The sequence below is a fragment of the Engraulis encrasicolus genome, chromosome 19, assembly GCF_034702125.1.
Source record: "Engraulis encrasicolus isolate BLACKSEA-1 chromosome 19, IST_EnEncr_1.0, whole genome shotgun sequence".
In the NCBI taxonomy this organism is placed as follows: domain Eukaryota; kingdom Metazoa; phylum Chordata; class Actinopteri; order Clupeiformes; family Engraulidae; genus Engraulis; species Engraulis encrasicolus.
In genome coordinates, this window is record NC_085875.1 from 45,041,711 (window position 1) to 45,057,921 (window position 16,211).

Consider the following 16,211-nt stretch of genomic DNA (forward strand, 5'->3'; position numbering starts at 1 on the left):
AGTTTGCACTCAGTGATGGTTTGAAATGATTGGACACCTCTCACCCAATCGCCGACAGTTACTCAACAACAACATAGCGCAGACCAATGGCTCCGGCGCAGATGTTTACGTCATTGTCATGAGCGTCCTCCCCCTTTTGCCCCCACGTGGGCATTTATTTGCTTATTGGCTGTTTTCTGGGGGGGCGTTGCGGATCAAAATCCTACCGCTCCAGGTACTCCAGAGAAGCACGGCCAGACTACCGTAGTGGAGCCAATCCTTTGGCGGAAGTACGTAGGATGGCTCGCGAGGCTATAATCTCTCAGCCTCTAAATCTAAAATCATATGCTATGGGTAGCCTATATTAGATGTTTGTGTTGTGGACCTTTTAAGCAAATTTCATCCCTGGTGACCTCGAGTGATCGATTGCAATGTACGGAAATATCAGTGCTTAAACACAGCAAGAGGCAGGGTTTATTTTACACACTGGTTAATCCTCGTCCAAGGCTGTAACTGAACAGATCAATTCTCTTCACCAACATTTCCCAGGGTGTGCAAAACCTTAGCATAGCTTCTGCTAAACATTTGGTAGCGAAATATTGATTTATTTCTGTGATAGCCTACAATATTTCTGCCCACAATGTTGCCATGCATTCCTTTTATGTACTTTTTAGTAACAGTGATTTCAGTAGTTAGTCGACTGCCCTGTCATGTGATTTGTGTGAACCAGCTGGTTTTGAGAACTATAAATCAAATATGTGCCATAGTTTCACTGCCAACTGCCTTACTTGCAGTGAAAAATGTCATGGCAAAAGTGGACATTAAAATGGCATCACATTGAAAGGCAGCCTACATGTGGAAGTTTCTCTCGGCTGAATTTTGACTATAGGTAAACTGTAAAGTAATTAAGGAGAGGAAGAGGGATGGGGGGGGGGGGGGGGGTACTTCAATAACGCAGCCAATAACATCCCACAACTTTGAGGGAACATTGGACTCTAATTAGAGTGTTGTCACAGGAGTGCTTTGAGCAAAAAATTAGCAAAGCAGAGAGAGAGAGAGAGACTGAGAGAGTGAGAGAGAGAGAGAGAGAGAGAGAGAGAGAGAGAGAGAGAGAGAGAGAGAGAGAGAGAGAGAGAGAGATGGTATCATTACAGAAGAGCGTCCCTTTGAGCCCGCTACGCTTTCAAGTCCCTCTCTCTTAGCCGTCGCTCTCGTACTAGCCGCCAACAGGTGTTTTCAGGAGACTGTTTAAACTTCATTAAAATCAAACGAACGCTGAAACCCTCCAGTCGCCCTAATACCCGGGCCGCTAATGAGAGACTCCTGAGTGAATATGTAAGCAACGGGGCCATTCCCATTTCCACCACTGCTCTTTTCATCAGAGCTCGGGAGCAGGGCAGCCAACAGTGGGAGCAAACGGGTATGTTGACTCGTGCCCAGGGAGAGGGCGGGCCCAAAATTGGGTCCCCATTACACTGTATGCTTTGAGGGAGGGGGGGATTACAGATGACTTTGTCCCTGGCGCAGTCAGTGGCCCTGCTTGGGAGAGATGGGTGACGTTGACTACACACACAGTGTGTACTATATGATTTACAGCTTGTGGAGAAATCAAAGGGCAGTGATGGCATGGTGAAGATGATGAAATAAAGTGGTAAAGCCCAAGAGGGTACTTTGTTTAGGATATACTGGACAGATTTACCCCTCCCTGCTCGCTTCACTACACTACAGCATCAAGCCCTGAAATGACACATGCTGCAGTGGTTTGTTCACTTGAGCTCTGTCTGTCTAACCGTCTGTCTGCCTGTCTGTCTCTGGCTTACACTTTTTGAGATATGAGGTATTTGGATTTCATATTTGACAGATTTACAAATATATTCACAGCTTTTTATATGTATAAAAAAATAATACATTTATTGTGACAACTTAGAGTTAAGAGTCATTGTTTCCAACACACTCCACCTGTCCATTGGAAGGGTTGGTGATGCAAACAGAGACGAATGAAATGTCCACTTGTTCAGCATCTGCAGTATCCTCTATCTGTTCAACATCGGCTTTATCGACAGGCACTGAAAAAGGGTCGCAGGAAGAGTCATATTAGATGCAAAAAAGGGAAGAAGTGCTACCTGTGGTTTAGTAACAAAAGTCATGATATCCAGACGTCAGCTACAATTCCAGTCTTACAGATAATGCATTACTTACAAACTTTGAAGCAGAGAAAGACAATAAAAACACTTCATTTCAGAACATTTTTAATACATATATTTTAATATATATAATTTTAATTTTAACATTTTAATATATATAATTTTGGAAAAGAGCTCATCAATGGATATCTGTCTCTTACCAGGGACCATGGAATTCAAGCGCTGCCTGGCCACAGTGCCGACGTCTTGCAGGAGTTCAGGGAAGCGCTGCACCACCTCTAGGTAGTCGCTGGCAGAGAGGCTGTACAGGCGGCATAAGCTCAAGGCTTTCACATTACAGCACCGTCTGTTCATTTTAGTTACCAAGCAAAACTCTGTGGAAACAACAAACAGCACAAGTCATTAGTAGATGGAAGTTACACCATCGAAGATAAAGGGCACAACTTTTACGATACATGTCTGAAAAAAAAAAAACAATGACTTGATTTAACAGGAGGGGATATATAATACATTGAACAAATAGCACAACTTGGTTTAGCCTACTGGCGGTGCTAACTGCTATATATTTAGTGATAATGGACTGCCTTTAAATGATGGCCTTAATAGGTTACGCTACGCACCTACTACTACTTTATAATAACGCATCACAATATCAATGATGTATACACACTGCTTAGTTGAACTTAAGTCCCAAAATGCTCATTCATTCCGTACATTGTGAAATAGGTGTAGGGTTGTTACTCAGCTTTGTACTGTGTTTTTTTTCCTTGTACTGTGAGTTCCGCACTATGAGCAAGAAACATGGTGGACAAAGGCCGGAGCATACAGGACAATACGAATTTGTTGGATGTCTTACAAAGACAAGGGAGGCCACAATACAAGAGATAGTAGCCAACCACTATTTTTGAGGAGCATATACATGACAAACTTAATCCATTTGAGCTTAATTATTTCTTAATATTGACATTTCTAATTAAGGAACATAATTGAAACGCCTTTGCAAGAGCCAAACACACACACACTCTCTCTCTCGTGATGATGAATTTGTATCAAAATTATTAATGAAAGCAGGGGTTTTAATTGCACAGTAACCATGGTTCTAATTGCTGCCGCCCTCTCAGAGTAATATAACAGAATGACAAATAGAAGTGACATGACGATGTTTTGAAAGCTCCTTCACATAATCCTCCATTAGGTAGGACTTCATTGCATTGACACCTCAACCGACTGAATTCAACTGAACAATTTCATTCTCCATTATAGCAATGCCAAATTGTCTCATCAATTAATGAAAAATAAGCCTTCTACTCTATTTATATCAAATCTTTTTTTCCCCCAACCTATAACACATGTAGACTAATGTGTGAGAATGTGGCATGGTTTCTTGCATGTAGCCTAAATGATGTACTGTAGCACCACATAGTGCATGTGGATCATTATAATTTCCTTAATAAATCTTTGCGCTTAAAGTGTTGATAAGTGACACCATGGCTGACTCGCCGTGTTGTCTGATCTTTAATGGCCGCTTCAGTTTTAGATCCCCAAAGCCTTTCATCTTTAAACGGGACCAATGGATCTTCACAGGTTACACAGCTTCAGACAGCTATGGCAGCAATTAATGTGTCTACTGAAGTGATCTGAGGGTAGAAAGTATATCCTAAGTGCACTTCAATCTCCACATGCATTCTGAGACCACTACTGTCTGCCTTAAGTGTAGCCTAACTCCCGACAACATCGGCAAAGCCCATGTTGGTGCAATGCTTAGCGTTGAGATTATTTATGTCTATGTCAACTGATCTGATCAAAAAGTATGGTAGGTGGTAGACATGGCAGGTGTAAACATGTTCTGAAGCTAAATAATTTGACTCCTATCCAGCTCCATCTCTATTCCCCTCCACCCCACAGTAGCCAGTAACATTGCCTATACACCAACGCCACCAATGCCAGAGTTTGGGCGATTTTCATATGGATGCGTAAATATGGCTCCTCAACCTCAAGTTTGGTTAACGGAAATTGCATTATGCAAAGTGGCTACCACACATATTACGCAGACTGTATTTCAATAAGGCAGTGGAAATGGTAAGAATGGTAGAAATACTTTGGCATTTCCCTGGTCGCTATTACAAGCAATATGTCTCATTTGAGGCCATTCTCTGCTGACCGACTTCTAAGTCAAGATCTAAGTCAGATATCAGTCTTTTAAAAAAAGCTAGCCTTCCTTTTGAAAAGTAGTAATTTTCGAGGCTGCGTAGACCTCAAGGAATGTTCTTAGGAACCACCAATGAAACCAATAGTACAAATGTAATGCAGTTAGCATCCTAATGACACCGTGCTGCAGAAAGCAACAATTAGCAAAGCTCGAAACAAACGCATTAGTGCATACAAGCATTGCAAAATAAAAGCAAGCTATTTACAAATCACTTTGCACTTAGACTTTGCTATTACTGTATTTCTAAAGGGCGGTAACGAATGTGTGTACTCAGTGTTGGTCTCTCTAAAGCCCTATTCCGACGGGACTAGTTTAATGGGGGGACCTCGGGTAAAGTAATAATAACTGGGATATTTAGTCTCGTCCGAATGCGCCATGTCATGTAAAGATAGCTGAGTATGTCGGTAAACTTCACTGCGAGTTATACCTACTGTGAAACGGTCCGAGGAAATTACCCTCGGTAATACTAATACCGTCCGAATGCGACCTCATGTAAAGATGTCTGGTTAAGTGCACAAAACGCATACTATGACTATATCTAATCTCTCTGGGCTTGCAAACATTACAGCCTTGCTGTAAACAGTTAGTTTTGTGTTAGGAAGTTGTTCCAAGCTGTGTTCGCTGTCAAAATCAGACAGCATGGTCAAACGCTTTCTCCAAATGAAAAGACACGCATGCAGACGCATTATAATGGATTTTGATGGGTTAGTAAAGACACAGCCAATTATTAGAATTGTTCCATGGGGCCAAAAGCAACCATGGATGCGCAATAATGTGCTCAAAAATCAATAATATATTGTGGAGTTGGCACGCGCGTGATGAGTAACCCCTCCTACTTTCTGTTCGTTTACTGAGATATTTCAATCTAGTCCGAATCGGCCTTTTCTTTTACTGACGTCCTGAGATAAAAATCACATTACCCCATGTCCATAAATAAAACTATTCCCGTCGGAATACTGCTTAAGTTAACTTAACACACACTGCATTTTTGCTGTGTAGATTCCCACTAAAAATCCTCAGCATGTCCAGGTTTTTCAAACAAGCTTCACATACAGTAGCTGCCAAAATGCCATTAGTACTGTGTGGAAATGCTAGCCTGGGAACTCCCATGCTGCCTTTGGTTCCACACAATCGTTCCGATCTGAAAGGCAGCATGAAAACTTTACTCAGAAATGGACCAGATCATGGTCCCCGTCTCTGTCCAATCAGAGAGCAGGACGGGTGTGTCAAAATGGCCAAGTAGTCCAATCTTTACAGTGTCTCAGTCCAATCAGAGAGCAGGGCAGGATGTCATTATGGCCAAGTATTCCACCTCCTACGGAATTTACAGTAGGCAGGTCACCAGACCTAATCTCACTTATAATTAGGTCTGGTGGTAACCAGGGAAGGGAAATGCCACATCATGGTCTAAAGGGGCACAGCGAAATGAACAGGCTGAACAGGCACTTTCAGATGTATGCCCAAATATTCATTTTAGAGTAGCTACGTCAATTGTTAACATTCATCCTGATAATTCTTTTATAGTCCCTTGGCCCCTTTACAAACGCACATGCATGCCAAACATTTCATGAAGCCTCACTTGTACACTTGGATCTTTACAACCAACATTTCCATTCCACACAGCACTGTTTTTATGGTCAACACACACACACACACACACACACACACACACACACACACACACACACACACACACACACACACACACACACACACACACACTCGACATGGTCAGGGGGGAAAAAAAGGCAGGATGCAGACAGAGAGTGACTGGGGACGGGGGAGGGTGGGTGGGACGCAGAAAATGATGAGCTTTCAGACGCGGCTCTTTTGCATGCAAATCATAGCTGAATTTCTCATTAGCATAAATGCATGAGCAACTCTAAATGCTTTTAATTTCCAATCTCGCCGAGCAGAGGAGCCATTTGTCACTGTCAGGGTGCAAATCTAAAATGGAGGAGGGCGGGCAGGCACAAGGGGGATCGGATCGGGGTGTGTGTGTGTGTGTGTGCGCGCGTGTGTGGGAGGGAGGGGGATGGCGGTAAGGGGTAGAGGGGAGCCAAGGACTCCTGGCTAAATTAGAATCATAGGAACATTTCTGATTTGCTAATTGACTGATGTTGTGTTCCATCGAGCTGCCTTTGGAGGTGTAAATAATCACAGGGCACGTTGAAATCTAAAATTGGTAGGTGGATATCACAGCAGCACATTAGCACGCAGGCCAGACTCCCCTGACTATTGCAAACCAGGCATATTACAAAATGAAGCACATACTACTAACTGAGAGAGAGAGAGAGAGAGAGCGAGAGAGCGAGAAGGACTGGGTCATTTGCAAATCCTTCCCGTCTCTATCCCCACTCATTTCCTGTCCCTCTGTCACTGTCCTATCATAAATAAAGCACAAAAGCCAAAACAATTAATCACAGAATCCCTATGGAACTCAATGAAGCACAATGCTCAACAATTAACAGTGTGGGAGGGATCTGAGAAGATAAACAGGTCTTCTTCTGATCGTTCAACCACAGTAGATTTCTAGTTGACATCTGCAAGCTCTTAAGCAATCACTGAGAGCCCAGAGACACTGGGTTTCAGTTCACATACAGTACACATTTTGGGTCCAACTTGATATCATACCTCCCTTCTTCTCCTTTTGCTTTACCTCTTTCTGCGCTTCGCTTCACTCGGTGGAGAAAACTATAAAGGTTCCCCGCTGTCAGCCTAGGTAGGCAGAGCAACTATTGGGGGACTTTTCCTCATTCAACATCACGCTGACACATAAGGAAATGACCTTTGAATTGTGATTTTGCAAGATATTGAATAAAAACTTCTATTGTCAATGACGTCTTGTCTTGCAAAAAACAGGAGGTACTATACTGATTTGGACCCATAGCCTACTGTGGAGAAGGACCTACCGTACAGTAAGTTGAGGAAAAGGAGCTGAGAACCAGTGCTATCCATCTGTTAACTTACCGCCAAAGAAAGACCCGTCTGACAGAACTTCTGCAGAGGTGCCAGTCTCCACTTGCACGTCGCCCTTCTCGATGAAGTACATGCAGTCCCCAATGTCCCCTTTCCTGATGATGAGATCTCCAGCCATGTAGAACTCAAACTTTAACATTTCCAGAACCTCTTCGATGAACAGAGGACTGGCACCTTTGAAGACTGGGTGGTTTTCGAAGAAATTGATGCAGTTGTGGTGTATAATAGCCTGTTGATGAGCAGAAGACAAAGAGGTTGATGTTATGGGAGTGCTAAGGCACAGCGCGCTAAAACTGCTGGAGGGAAGGGGAAAAGGTGAAGGGAAAATACCCCAAGAATAAACAGGAATGGGATAAAACCCAGTGTCGAATGGTGTCTACGCATCGCAGGATTCAGGCTGTAATTGACTGGAAAGTATTTGCAACCAAATATTAAAAAGTGAAAGTTTAATGTATAAATGCTAATCTGTCAATTTGGCCCCGTATAAATTGGGAGGCACATAGAAACTGTTGTAATTCCTACTCAGTTCACCCGATTTGGATGTAAATACCCTCATATTAAAGCTGAAAGTCTGCAGCTACTGCACATCTCAGTTATTTCACTTCAAATCCACAGGGATGGTGTATAGAACCAAAAAAGAGGAAAATCCTGCCAATATCCAAATATTTAAGGGCCTAACTATATGTATTGGGTGGGGGGCCCATTCATGACAGTGGCCCTGATAGCAGTGTAATGTAATGTTCCCCGAGCCCGTCTAAAGGGAGCCTGACTCTCGCCAGGCCTCTGTAGTTCCACATAGCTTTGTGAGCTCCTCACACTACGTCTGGGAGAGCGTGTGTTGGGTTTGTTTTCAGAAGGCATGACTTTATTACCATTTGTCCATCCTTGCCACCAACAAATTCCTTAACTTAATTCCTTAAAACTGTTCTGTGTTCCTCTTTGAATAATCAGTAGGCCTATCTGGTAGACTCATTGAGAGTAATACAATCAATGGGTAGACTCTACAATACAGTTGTCGCGAGCCAGCACTGTTATTGAAACATTAATACACATCAAGAAACAACAACATCAAGTTTTGGAATGGAGACATTCCCAGAGGACCAGACACATATAAAAGAACAAAATGCAATGCGATACCCGCCGGAGAGGCTCATTGAGGTCTTTGAGAATTTCTTCCTCGTCGAAATACCTGCCCAGGTATCGGCAGGACAGATGATCCAGTATCCTACGGAGCAGGTCTGGTGGGAGGTGGCACTGGCGCATATACTGGCACATCTCATTGTACTGCAAAGCAAACGCAAAGACCAGCCTTGAAATGTTAATGTTCGTTGTTGTTAATGCCTGATATTTCCCCCCCTCGCGCTAAGGAATGATATGAGCTGTCTTCCTGATTTAAAATCACATCTTCTACTGAGCAGACCATAGAGCATATATAATATTACCATTATTAAGGGTTCCTTAAATTAAGTAAGTAAGTAAGTAAGTAAGTAAGTAAGTAAGTAAGCAAGCAAATACAAACAAACAAACAAATAAATAAATAAACAAACAAACACACCATATCATAATGTAATCACTTTTTCTTCTATTATCACATCTGATCAAACCTCATATATTTTGTGTGAATTTAACAATACACACTGACAGAAGCACACATTGAACTAGAAGGAACAAGGGATTCTATTTTCACAGCCACATTTTTCTGCACTATACTCATAGTGACCTCTTGTGTGGAAAACAGGCTACTACAATGTAACTATAGCGGCAATGTGCAACTTTTGAACCAGCCCCATACATTTTACTTTGTACACCCCTGAAAGAAAGAACATCCCTACTACAGTAGTTCATCAAAAACAGATGAAAACAAAGCTGTTTTCAATTTCTTCTTAAAGTAAGCCACTGTTCACTCTACCTAGATTTTACGCTAGACATACAACCAGCAGAGGACACACTAAAGACAAGATACCTTTTAGGATGATATTGCTCTCTCTAGCATAATGCAATGTAATTTCTGTAATATATTTATTTATTATTTTTATATTTCATATTTAGGCAATTGAGTGATTTAAAGACAATGAGAAGTGTTTTAAACCCAACTGTAAACCTCACTGAGAGCCTGTGCAAGGACCTAAGCACTGGAGTAGTGACCTCTTCATTTTCTAAGTGAATTTCGGGTACAATTGAAGTAGTCAATTATTTTAGATTCTACAAAATCTCTAATCTAATGTTCCTAAGGCGTCAACGGTCAAAAGTCATGTCTGACGAATTCAAGACCTGACGGACCATTGTGAATGACCTCAATTTGATCACAACCACTGATCACCACTATCAGTGAAAAATGATCCAGCCCTTCTTTATTGAACCGTATGCAGAGCTGGACTGGAAATCTGGTATACAGGGGATAACATTCCCGAGGGGCAGATACTGTTGTGCTTTTGTTTCTTTGTTTGTTTTGCTTTTGTTAGGGACTGGCCCACTTTGGACGGGGCGGCCCACATTGTTCCATCTTCATAGAGAGTGGACTGAGTCAAACCGGACACAGTATGAAGATGGCTTGCAGTATGAGTGATGGGCCAGTTTAAGGCCCTCTGCACACCGGTTCCGCCAAAGTGCGGCGCACTACGCTGCCAACATTTGATTCCACTGTTTTCAATAGAACTCCCCAAACCAGTGCAGATATTCGGATATCTGTGCCGGACGGAGTGCGGGGTTACAGTATATTGAAAACAGTGAAATCAATCATTGGCGGAGCAGTGTGCTGCACTTTGCCGGAACCAGGGTGCAGTGGCCCTAAGCCAAAAGGTGTCCCTGGTGCCCAGGTGTCTTTTTTCTTTTAGTTACAGGCCAGCACTGACTGTATGCGCAGCTCAGCTCAGCTCACCTTGTGTGCGTAGACGTTCTCGCTGGCCCCGGAATGTGTCACGATGGCAGTGATGTGGGCCAGCACAAGGGCATACATGACTGCACCCATCATCATACTGATGATGTCCACCCACAGCTGCTCCACACCTGGAAGGACACAAGCCCTGTTTATACTGTGGGCCATCAGCCCAAGGCCCAGTTGCACACAAGACTTCATCAGTGCACGTATCAAAGTCCATAAAGGCATGGATATTAGAGTCTGGTGTGGATGAACTTAACTGCCCTGAGTCCTAACTTGAACCCAATAGAACCCTTTTCATAGGAATTGCAGGAGACACTGAGAGCCAGAACCATCTCCACCAACAACAGTGTTGTATCACCCATGTACTTTTGGAAGAATGGTCAAAGTAACATTCCTAAAAACCCACTCCTCAATCTTGTGGACAGCCTTTCCATAAGTGTTAAAGCTGTATCTGCAAAAGGTGGACTGATATCATATTGAACCCAATGGGTTAAGAATGGGATGGCAGTTACGTTCAAATGAAGAATTTGGTTCCAAAACGGCATAAGCACCATTTTTGAAAAAAAAAAAAAAAAAAAAGAGTTAGAGCCAGAATCAGAATGGTATATGATCACTCTTGAAAAGGCCATATTCAGTTTTCATCAAAATCCGGCGTGTAATACTATAATATAAGACATTTTAAAAAAACATGACATGGATTTGTTGTGTTTTGCAAAAAAACAAAATGTTTTTAAAAAATAAATCTTTAAAAAACAAAATGTTGATTTGATTTGTTCGCGTCATTTTAACCTTATTATGGTATTTGATAGTTTGAAGCAGAAAACAGTCGTTTTCAGCCTTATTACTTTCTTGCTAGGGAAAACACCTTTTTACTCAAATCGGTCAAAATGGATTTATAGCGTTTTGGAGCCAAACTCTTCGAGTCAAGGTGAGCGAATACTTTTGGTAATAAAGTGTGTGTATATACTACAGAGAGAGAGAGAGAGAGAGAGAGAGAGAGAGAGAGAGAGAAAGAGAGAGAAAAAGAGAGAGAGAGAAAGAGAGAGAAAAAGAGAGAGAGAGATAGAGAGATTTTTTTCTCACCTTTAGGAACTCCAACAGATCCATAGTTGAGGGTCATCATGTGGCAAAGAGCACGAAACATGCACCTGCTGTATTGAACACTCATAGTTTTGTTCTGAGACAAAGGAACAGAAATTATATCAATGATGGTAGTATTAATATTAATATTATTAATAATAATAATACCAGTAATAATAATAATAATGATTATAACAGTTTTTCTCTAATAACTAAAGCAGATTTGTTTGTAACTTGGAGCTGGGAACTTTTAACATGAATACCACAACCTCACACCATACAGTCCCAGGAAAAAGTTTGTACACCCTTTGAATTTTCTTACATTTCTGTCAAAATTGATCATAAAACGTGGTCTGATCTTCCCGGAAATCTCAAGAAGGAACAATCAGAGTCTGCTTTAATGAATTCCACCCAAACATTTACATGTTATCATATTTGTATTGATCATAAGGCCATAACATTCACAGGAGAGCAGGGCATAAGTAAGTACACCCTTGCATTAAGTAGGTTTTAACCCTAAGTTAGTTGCAATATCATCAACCAGACTTGTCCTGTAGTTGCAGATCAGATTAACAAAACAATCTGTTTTGTATCTTGTCTCCCTCTTCTTTAGAGAACTGCCTCTCGTCAGCAAGGTTTGTGGGATGTCTGGAGTGCATAGCTTTCTTGACTTCATGCCATATAATCTCAATTGTTTTTTGTCAGGGCTTTGACTGGGCTATTTCAGAATGTGTATTTCATTATTATGAAGCCATTCTAAAGTCGATTTGCTTCTAAAGTATGGGTTGTTGTCACATTTCAGGACCTATACTCTTGTGTGCTTTAACTGTGTGACAGACTTCCTCAAGTTTGTTTCTGTAAAATATCACAATAAACTTGAGTTCATTGTTCCACTGATAATAGCAAACTGTCAAGGGCCTGAGGCAGCAAGGTAGCCGCATATAATGATGCTGCCGCCACCATACTCAGAAGAGGAGATGTAACCAAGAATAGCTAAAAATGGGATTCATTCTGCCAATATAAAATTAATGGGGTTTCTGTCCAAAAAAATATTGCTGCACCTTTGAGGTTTGCGAAAAAGCATTTATATGCTTCATAGAATTACTGCAAAATATTCTGTAGACCAACGTTGAAACCAAAGTTGAATTGTTCAGGGGAACACACAATGTCATGTTTGGAGGAGAACTGGAGAACCACACCTTCACCAAAACATCATCTCCACCTTTGAGTATGGTGGCGGGAGCATCATTATATGCGGCTACCTTGCTGCCTCAGGCCCCTGATAGTTTGCTATTATCAGTGGAACAATGAACTCAGAAGTTTATCGAGATATTTTACAGAAAAAAAGTGAGGTAGTCTGTCACACAGTTGAAGCACACAAGAGGATGGGTGCTGAAATGTGACAATAACCCATACTTAAGAAGCAAATTGACTTTAGAATGGCTTCATAATAATGAAATACACATTCTGGAATAGCCCAGTCAAAGCCCTGACAAAAAGCAATTGAGATTATATGGCATGAAGTCAAGAAAGCTATGCACTCCAGACATCCCACAAACCTTGCTGACGAGAGGTAGTTTTCTAAAGAAGAGGGAGACCAGATACATCCAGATTGTTTTGTTAATCTGATCTGCAACTACAGGAAACATCTGGTTGAGGTTATTGCGACTAACTTAGGGTTAAAACCTATTGAATGCAAGGGTGTACTTACTTATGCCTTGCTGTCCTGTGAATGTTTACATCTTATGGCCAATGAAAATATGAAAACTTGTAAATGTTTGGGTTGAATTAGTTAAAGCAGACTCTGGTTGTTCCTTCTTGTGATTTCCGGGAAGATAAGACCATGTTTTATGACCAATTTTGACAGAAAGGTAAGAAATTTCAAAGGGTGTACAAACTTTTTTCTGGGACTGTATATAAGATACATCGCAAATCCCAACACGGTTTGCTGAACCCTACACATAGTTTTAAAATTAACTGCTTTTCTTTTTTTAAACAAATCCTTAACATCACATTACTAGGACACGTTGCAACAACTAGACACAGACAGTTAAAAATAAAAACAACTTTGCCTCTTGGTTTATTAAAAAATGTGCAATTTTGAGGACGTTGAAGACGTCTAGGAGTGTGTTCATCACTTGTAAATTGTGTGTAAAGCAATGAAATGTGTTCAAAGGTCTGCAAAATGAGTGGTGTGATGGACTGATTTTGTAAAGTGTGTGTTATAAATTACAAACTGAGTGCAAAGCAGTCACGTAATATAAGTTTGCCTAATTTGGTTATACAGTAGGTGTGTGCATCTGGGTGAAGCATTTCGCAGCCGGAGTTACAAAAAAATGTGCTTTAACGAACATAAATACTGTAATAATAATAATAACGTGGAGATAAAGGGATTCATGGGAAGTCCTGTTGAGCAAGACCGACCTGTAGGCCTTCCTTAGTGATCCAGCTATTGGCAGGAAAGTCTCCGATGTTGGCCACCATGAAGTGAAAACAGGCACACCAGTGACAAATCAGAACAATGAGGACGATAAAGTGCAGAAACTGAATGGCTTCGGCCAAGCCCCCGTTGGACATGCCATAAGCCTGTGCAGAATGACATCAAATGCAATCATTAATACCTACTAGAAATGCACTGCACTCAGAGAGTGCAGACCTCTGCCAAGGAAGCTGATTCATAGAACATTTGACTATGATACACCCTCTTTTTTTTCAAGTGTTTCTCCCTTGTTTTTGTGGATTTAGAAACTGAAATGTCAAAATCCGCCCTATCCTGCAATGGTGAAGATTTTTTTTTTTTTTTTTTTTTTTCAATCTTGGATCCGGTGACCCGGATCACCACTGTTGTCATTTCCAACAACTCCACAAAATTTCATCCAAATCTGTGCAGAACTTTTGGAGTTATCCTGCTGACAGACAGACAGACAAACGGACAAACCAACGGACCGAAAACACAACCTCCTTGGCAGAGGTAATAACACAGGAGAGGTGATGACAGCAGCTGACCCCTGACCTCCATCAGAATCAGCTCATAGCAGTGCTGTTCAATACAGAAACAAGACGGTGACATTTCATTTGATATCAGTGAGTTCACGCCAAAAACAGGAGGTGCCAAAACAAATAAATGATACCTGTACATTCTATTACACTTTAACAATAATTTAAAATTATATTTTTAATAAACACCTTCTTTATAATGATAATAAGACTCCTCATGATTTCATGGACATTAGTATTTGGAACACCCTACGCAGTATAACAATAGGGCACTACACTAGGCCTATATGAGATCCACTTGCCTCTTCACAATCACGCACGTATCGCAGCAGTCTCGAAAACCTCAGAAGTCGAAGCAAGCTGAATAAACGTGTGAGCTTAATCAGTTTTACTACTCGCAAACCAGCAACTCCAGTTGGGGTGGATGCATGGCCAAGGGTCTAGAGAGGAGCAAAAAAAACAAAACAATTCTTAACAGTAAACAATTGCTATCAGAGATGGTAAGCAGGCAATACAGCAGGTGTATTTCTTTATACAATGTTTGCCAAGAGTCTGCAAGTGTCTGGTTTCCATAAGACAACACAACACACCATGAGTGGACTGACAGACAGCAGATAGACAGATAGATAGACAGAGTCACTGCAATAACATTAGAGTATTCCAAGAACCTGGCTCAGTAGTAAACCTTGACGTTGAAGACTCTGGAGTCCTTCATTTCTGAACTAAATGACATATGTGGGCTATCTTCAGCAGATTTTCCACTTACTGTAGGTTAGGCAGGTTTATCTCTTAACCATGTTCTTGGAGTACCTTCCTGGGACTCAGCCTCACCCCACCGGTTAAAACACACACACTTCATTCACAGGTGGATTAATCTGAATTTAGTGTCATGAAGAAAATAATTTGTACTTACCTTAACAATTAGAATTACATAATCAATTGGCATCACAGCTATTAAGTCTGGAATAAACCATGATTTTAGGTATTGAGTCTTTATTTCCTTGACATCCAGAATAACAACCTTTCAAAGGCAAAAAGGGACAAAATATTAAGTTAATATAGATGATCAAGGCTATTTGAATGTATGAATCAATTTTAGATTTGGTCAGATATCAATTCACAAAAACAATGTGTTTACTTACTTCTGTACCTTCAGTCCAGTACCCAATGCGGAAATTCAGGCATAAATCCGCAACAAACAAAATGTCCACCACAATATTTACTGCAATCCATGTTGCACTATTATGAACTGCATTCGTGAAAAAGCTCACACTCATCGGAATAACAATAACATTTAAGAAAGTTGCCAAGATCACAAGGACAAGCCAATATTTCCTGAAATAAAAGTAACAATGGGCAATTAATTATTTTTTTAGGTCAGTTGCAACATTAGGCAACTCATGACATAGCAGCATCGCCAAAATAATAGGCTAGAAGCCTAACAACAACAAAAACTAGGCCTAGTAGGCCTAATGGTAGGCCTAGCCTGTTGTTGTTGTTGTATTATTACAATAATACATTGAACAATTCTTTCCAAGAAAACGACTAAAAACTGACTAAAGAGAAAGTAGCACAGGCACTGTAGCCCTTTTTACCTAAATGTACTGTAAGGATGTATAACCCAGGACGTCAATTGAGAAGCCCTCTTCTTTTCCTTTCTCAAGCCTTCACTGCTGCCAAAGACAGCGGTTGTGGTCTTGTTGTCTTCAGGCAGTATGAAAAATTCCTTCCAACGCGGTAAAATCGATGTATTTTCTTTTTCCATTGTTATTTTGCGTAATAACTGGTGATTTCTGGTAAATGCACAATGCCCTAAATTCCTTCAACAGTCTACGTCCATGTGGCCATTTAAAATTAAATGAAAATAATGACGTCATATTTTGGAACGCTGGCAATCATCATCAACATGCGCACGACCAACGGTCCTGAATACTGGTTAATT

At 41.0% G+C, this 16,211-nt stretch overlaps 1 protein-coding gene across 1 annotated transcript; it reads right to left on the reverse strand.

The window, feature by feature from the left end:
- Positions 1–1,871: 1,871 nt before the first annotated feature.
- On the reverse strand, positions 1,872–16,125 carry LOC134435508 (potassium/sodium hyperpolarization-activated cyclic nucleotide-gated channel 1-like). Its single transcript, XM_063184530.1, has 11 exons — positions 15,865–16,125; positions 15,412–15,604; positions 15,183–15,290; positions 14,572–14,709; positions 13,697–13,858; positions 11,276–11,369; positions 10,190–10,317; positions 8,449–8,595; positions 7,303–7,540; positions 2,324–2,497; positions 1,872–2,045 (listed from the first exon to the last, which is right to left on the reverse strand). The coding sequence occupies exons 1-11, from the start codon at positions 16,032–16,034 to the stop codon at positions 1,909–1,911; spliced, it is 1,689 nt and encodes a 562-aa protein (XP_063040600.1). The 5' UTR covers positions 16,035–16,125; the 3' UTR covers positions 1,872–1,908.
- Between the last annotated feature and the right edge of the window lie 86 nt (positions 16,126–16,211).

Coding starts and splice junctions, on each gene's coding strand:
- LOC134435508 (XM_063184530.1), bottom strand. CDS start 16,034: ATGGAAAAAGAAAATACATCGATTTTACCGCGTTGGAAGGAATTTTTC. Junction 10,318..11,275: donor ATCTGTTGGAGTTCCTAAAG/GTGAGAAAAAAA, acceptor GTGTCCTTCCAG/GTGTGGAGCAGCTGTGGGTG. Junction 8,596..10,189: donor AGAACGTCTACGCACACAAG/GTGAGCTGAGCT, acceptor TTTGCTTTGCAG/TACAATGAGATGTGCCAGTA.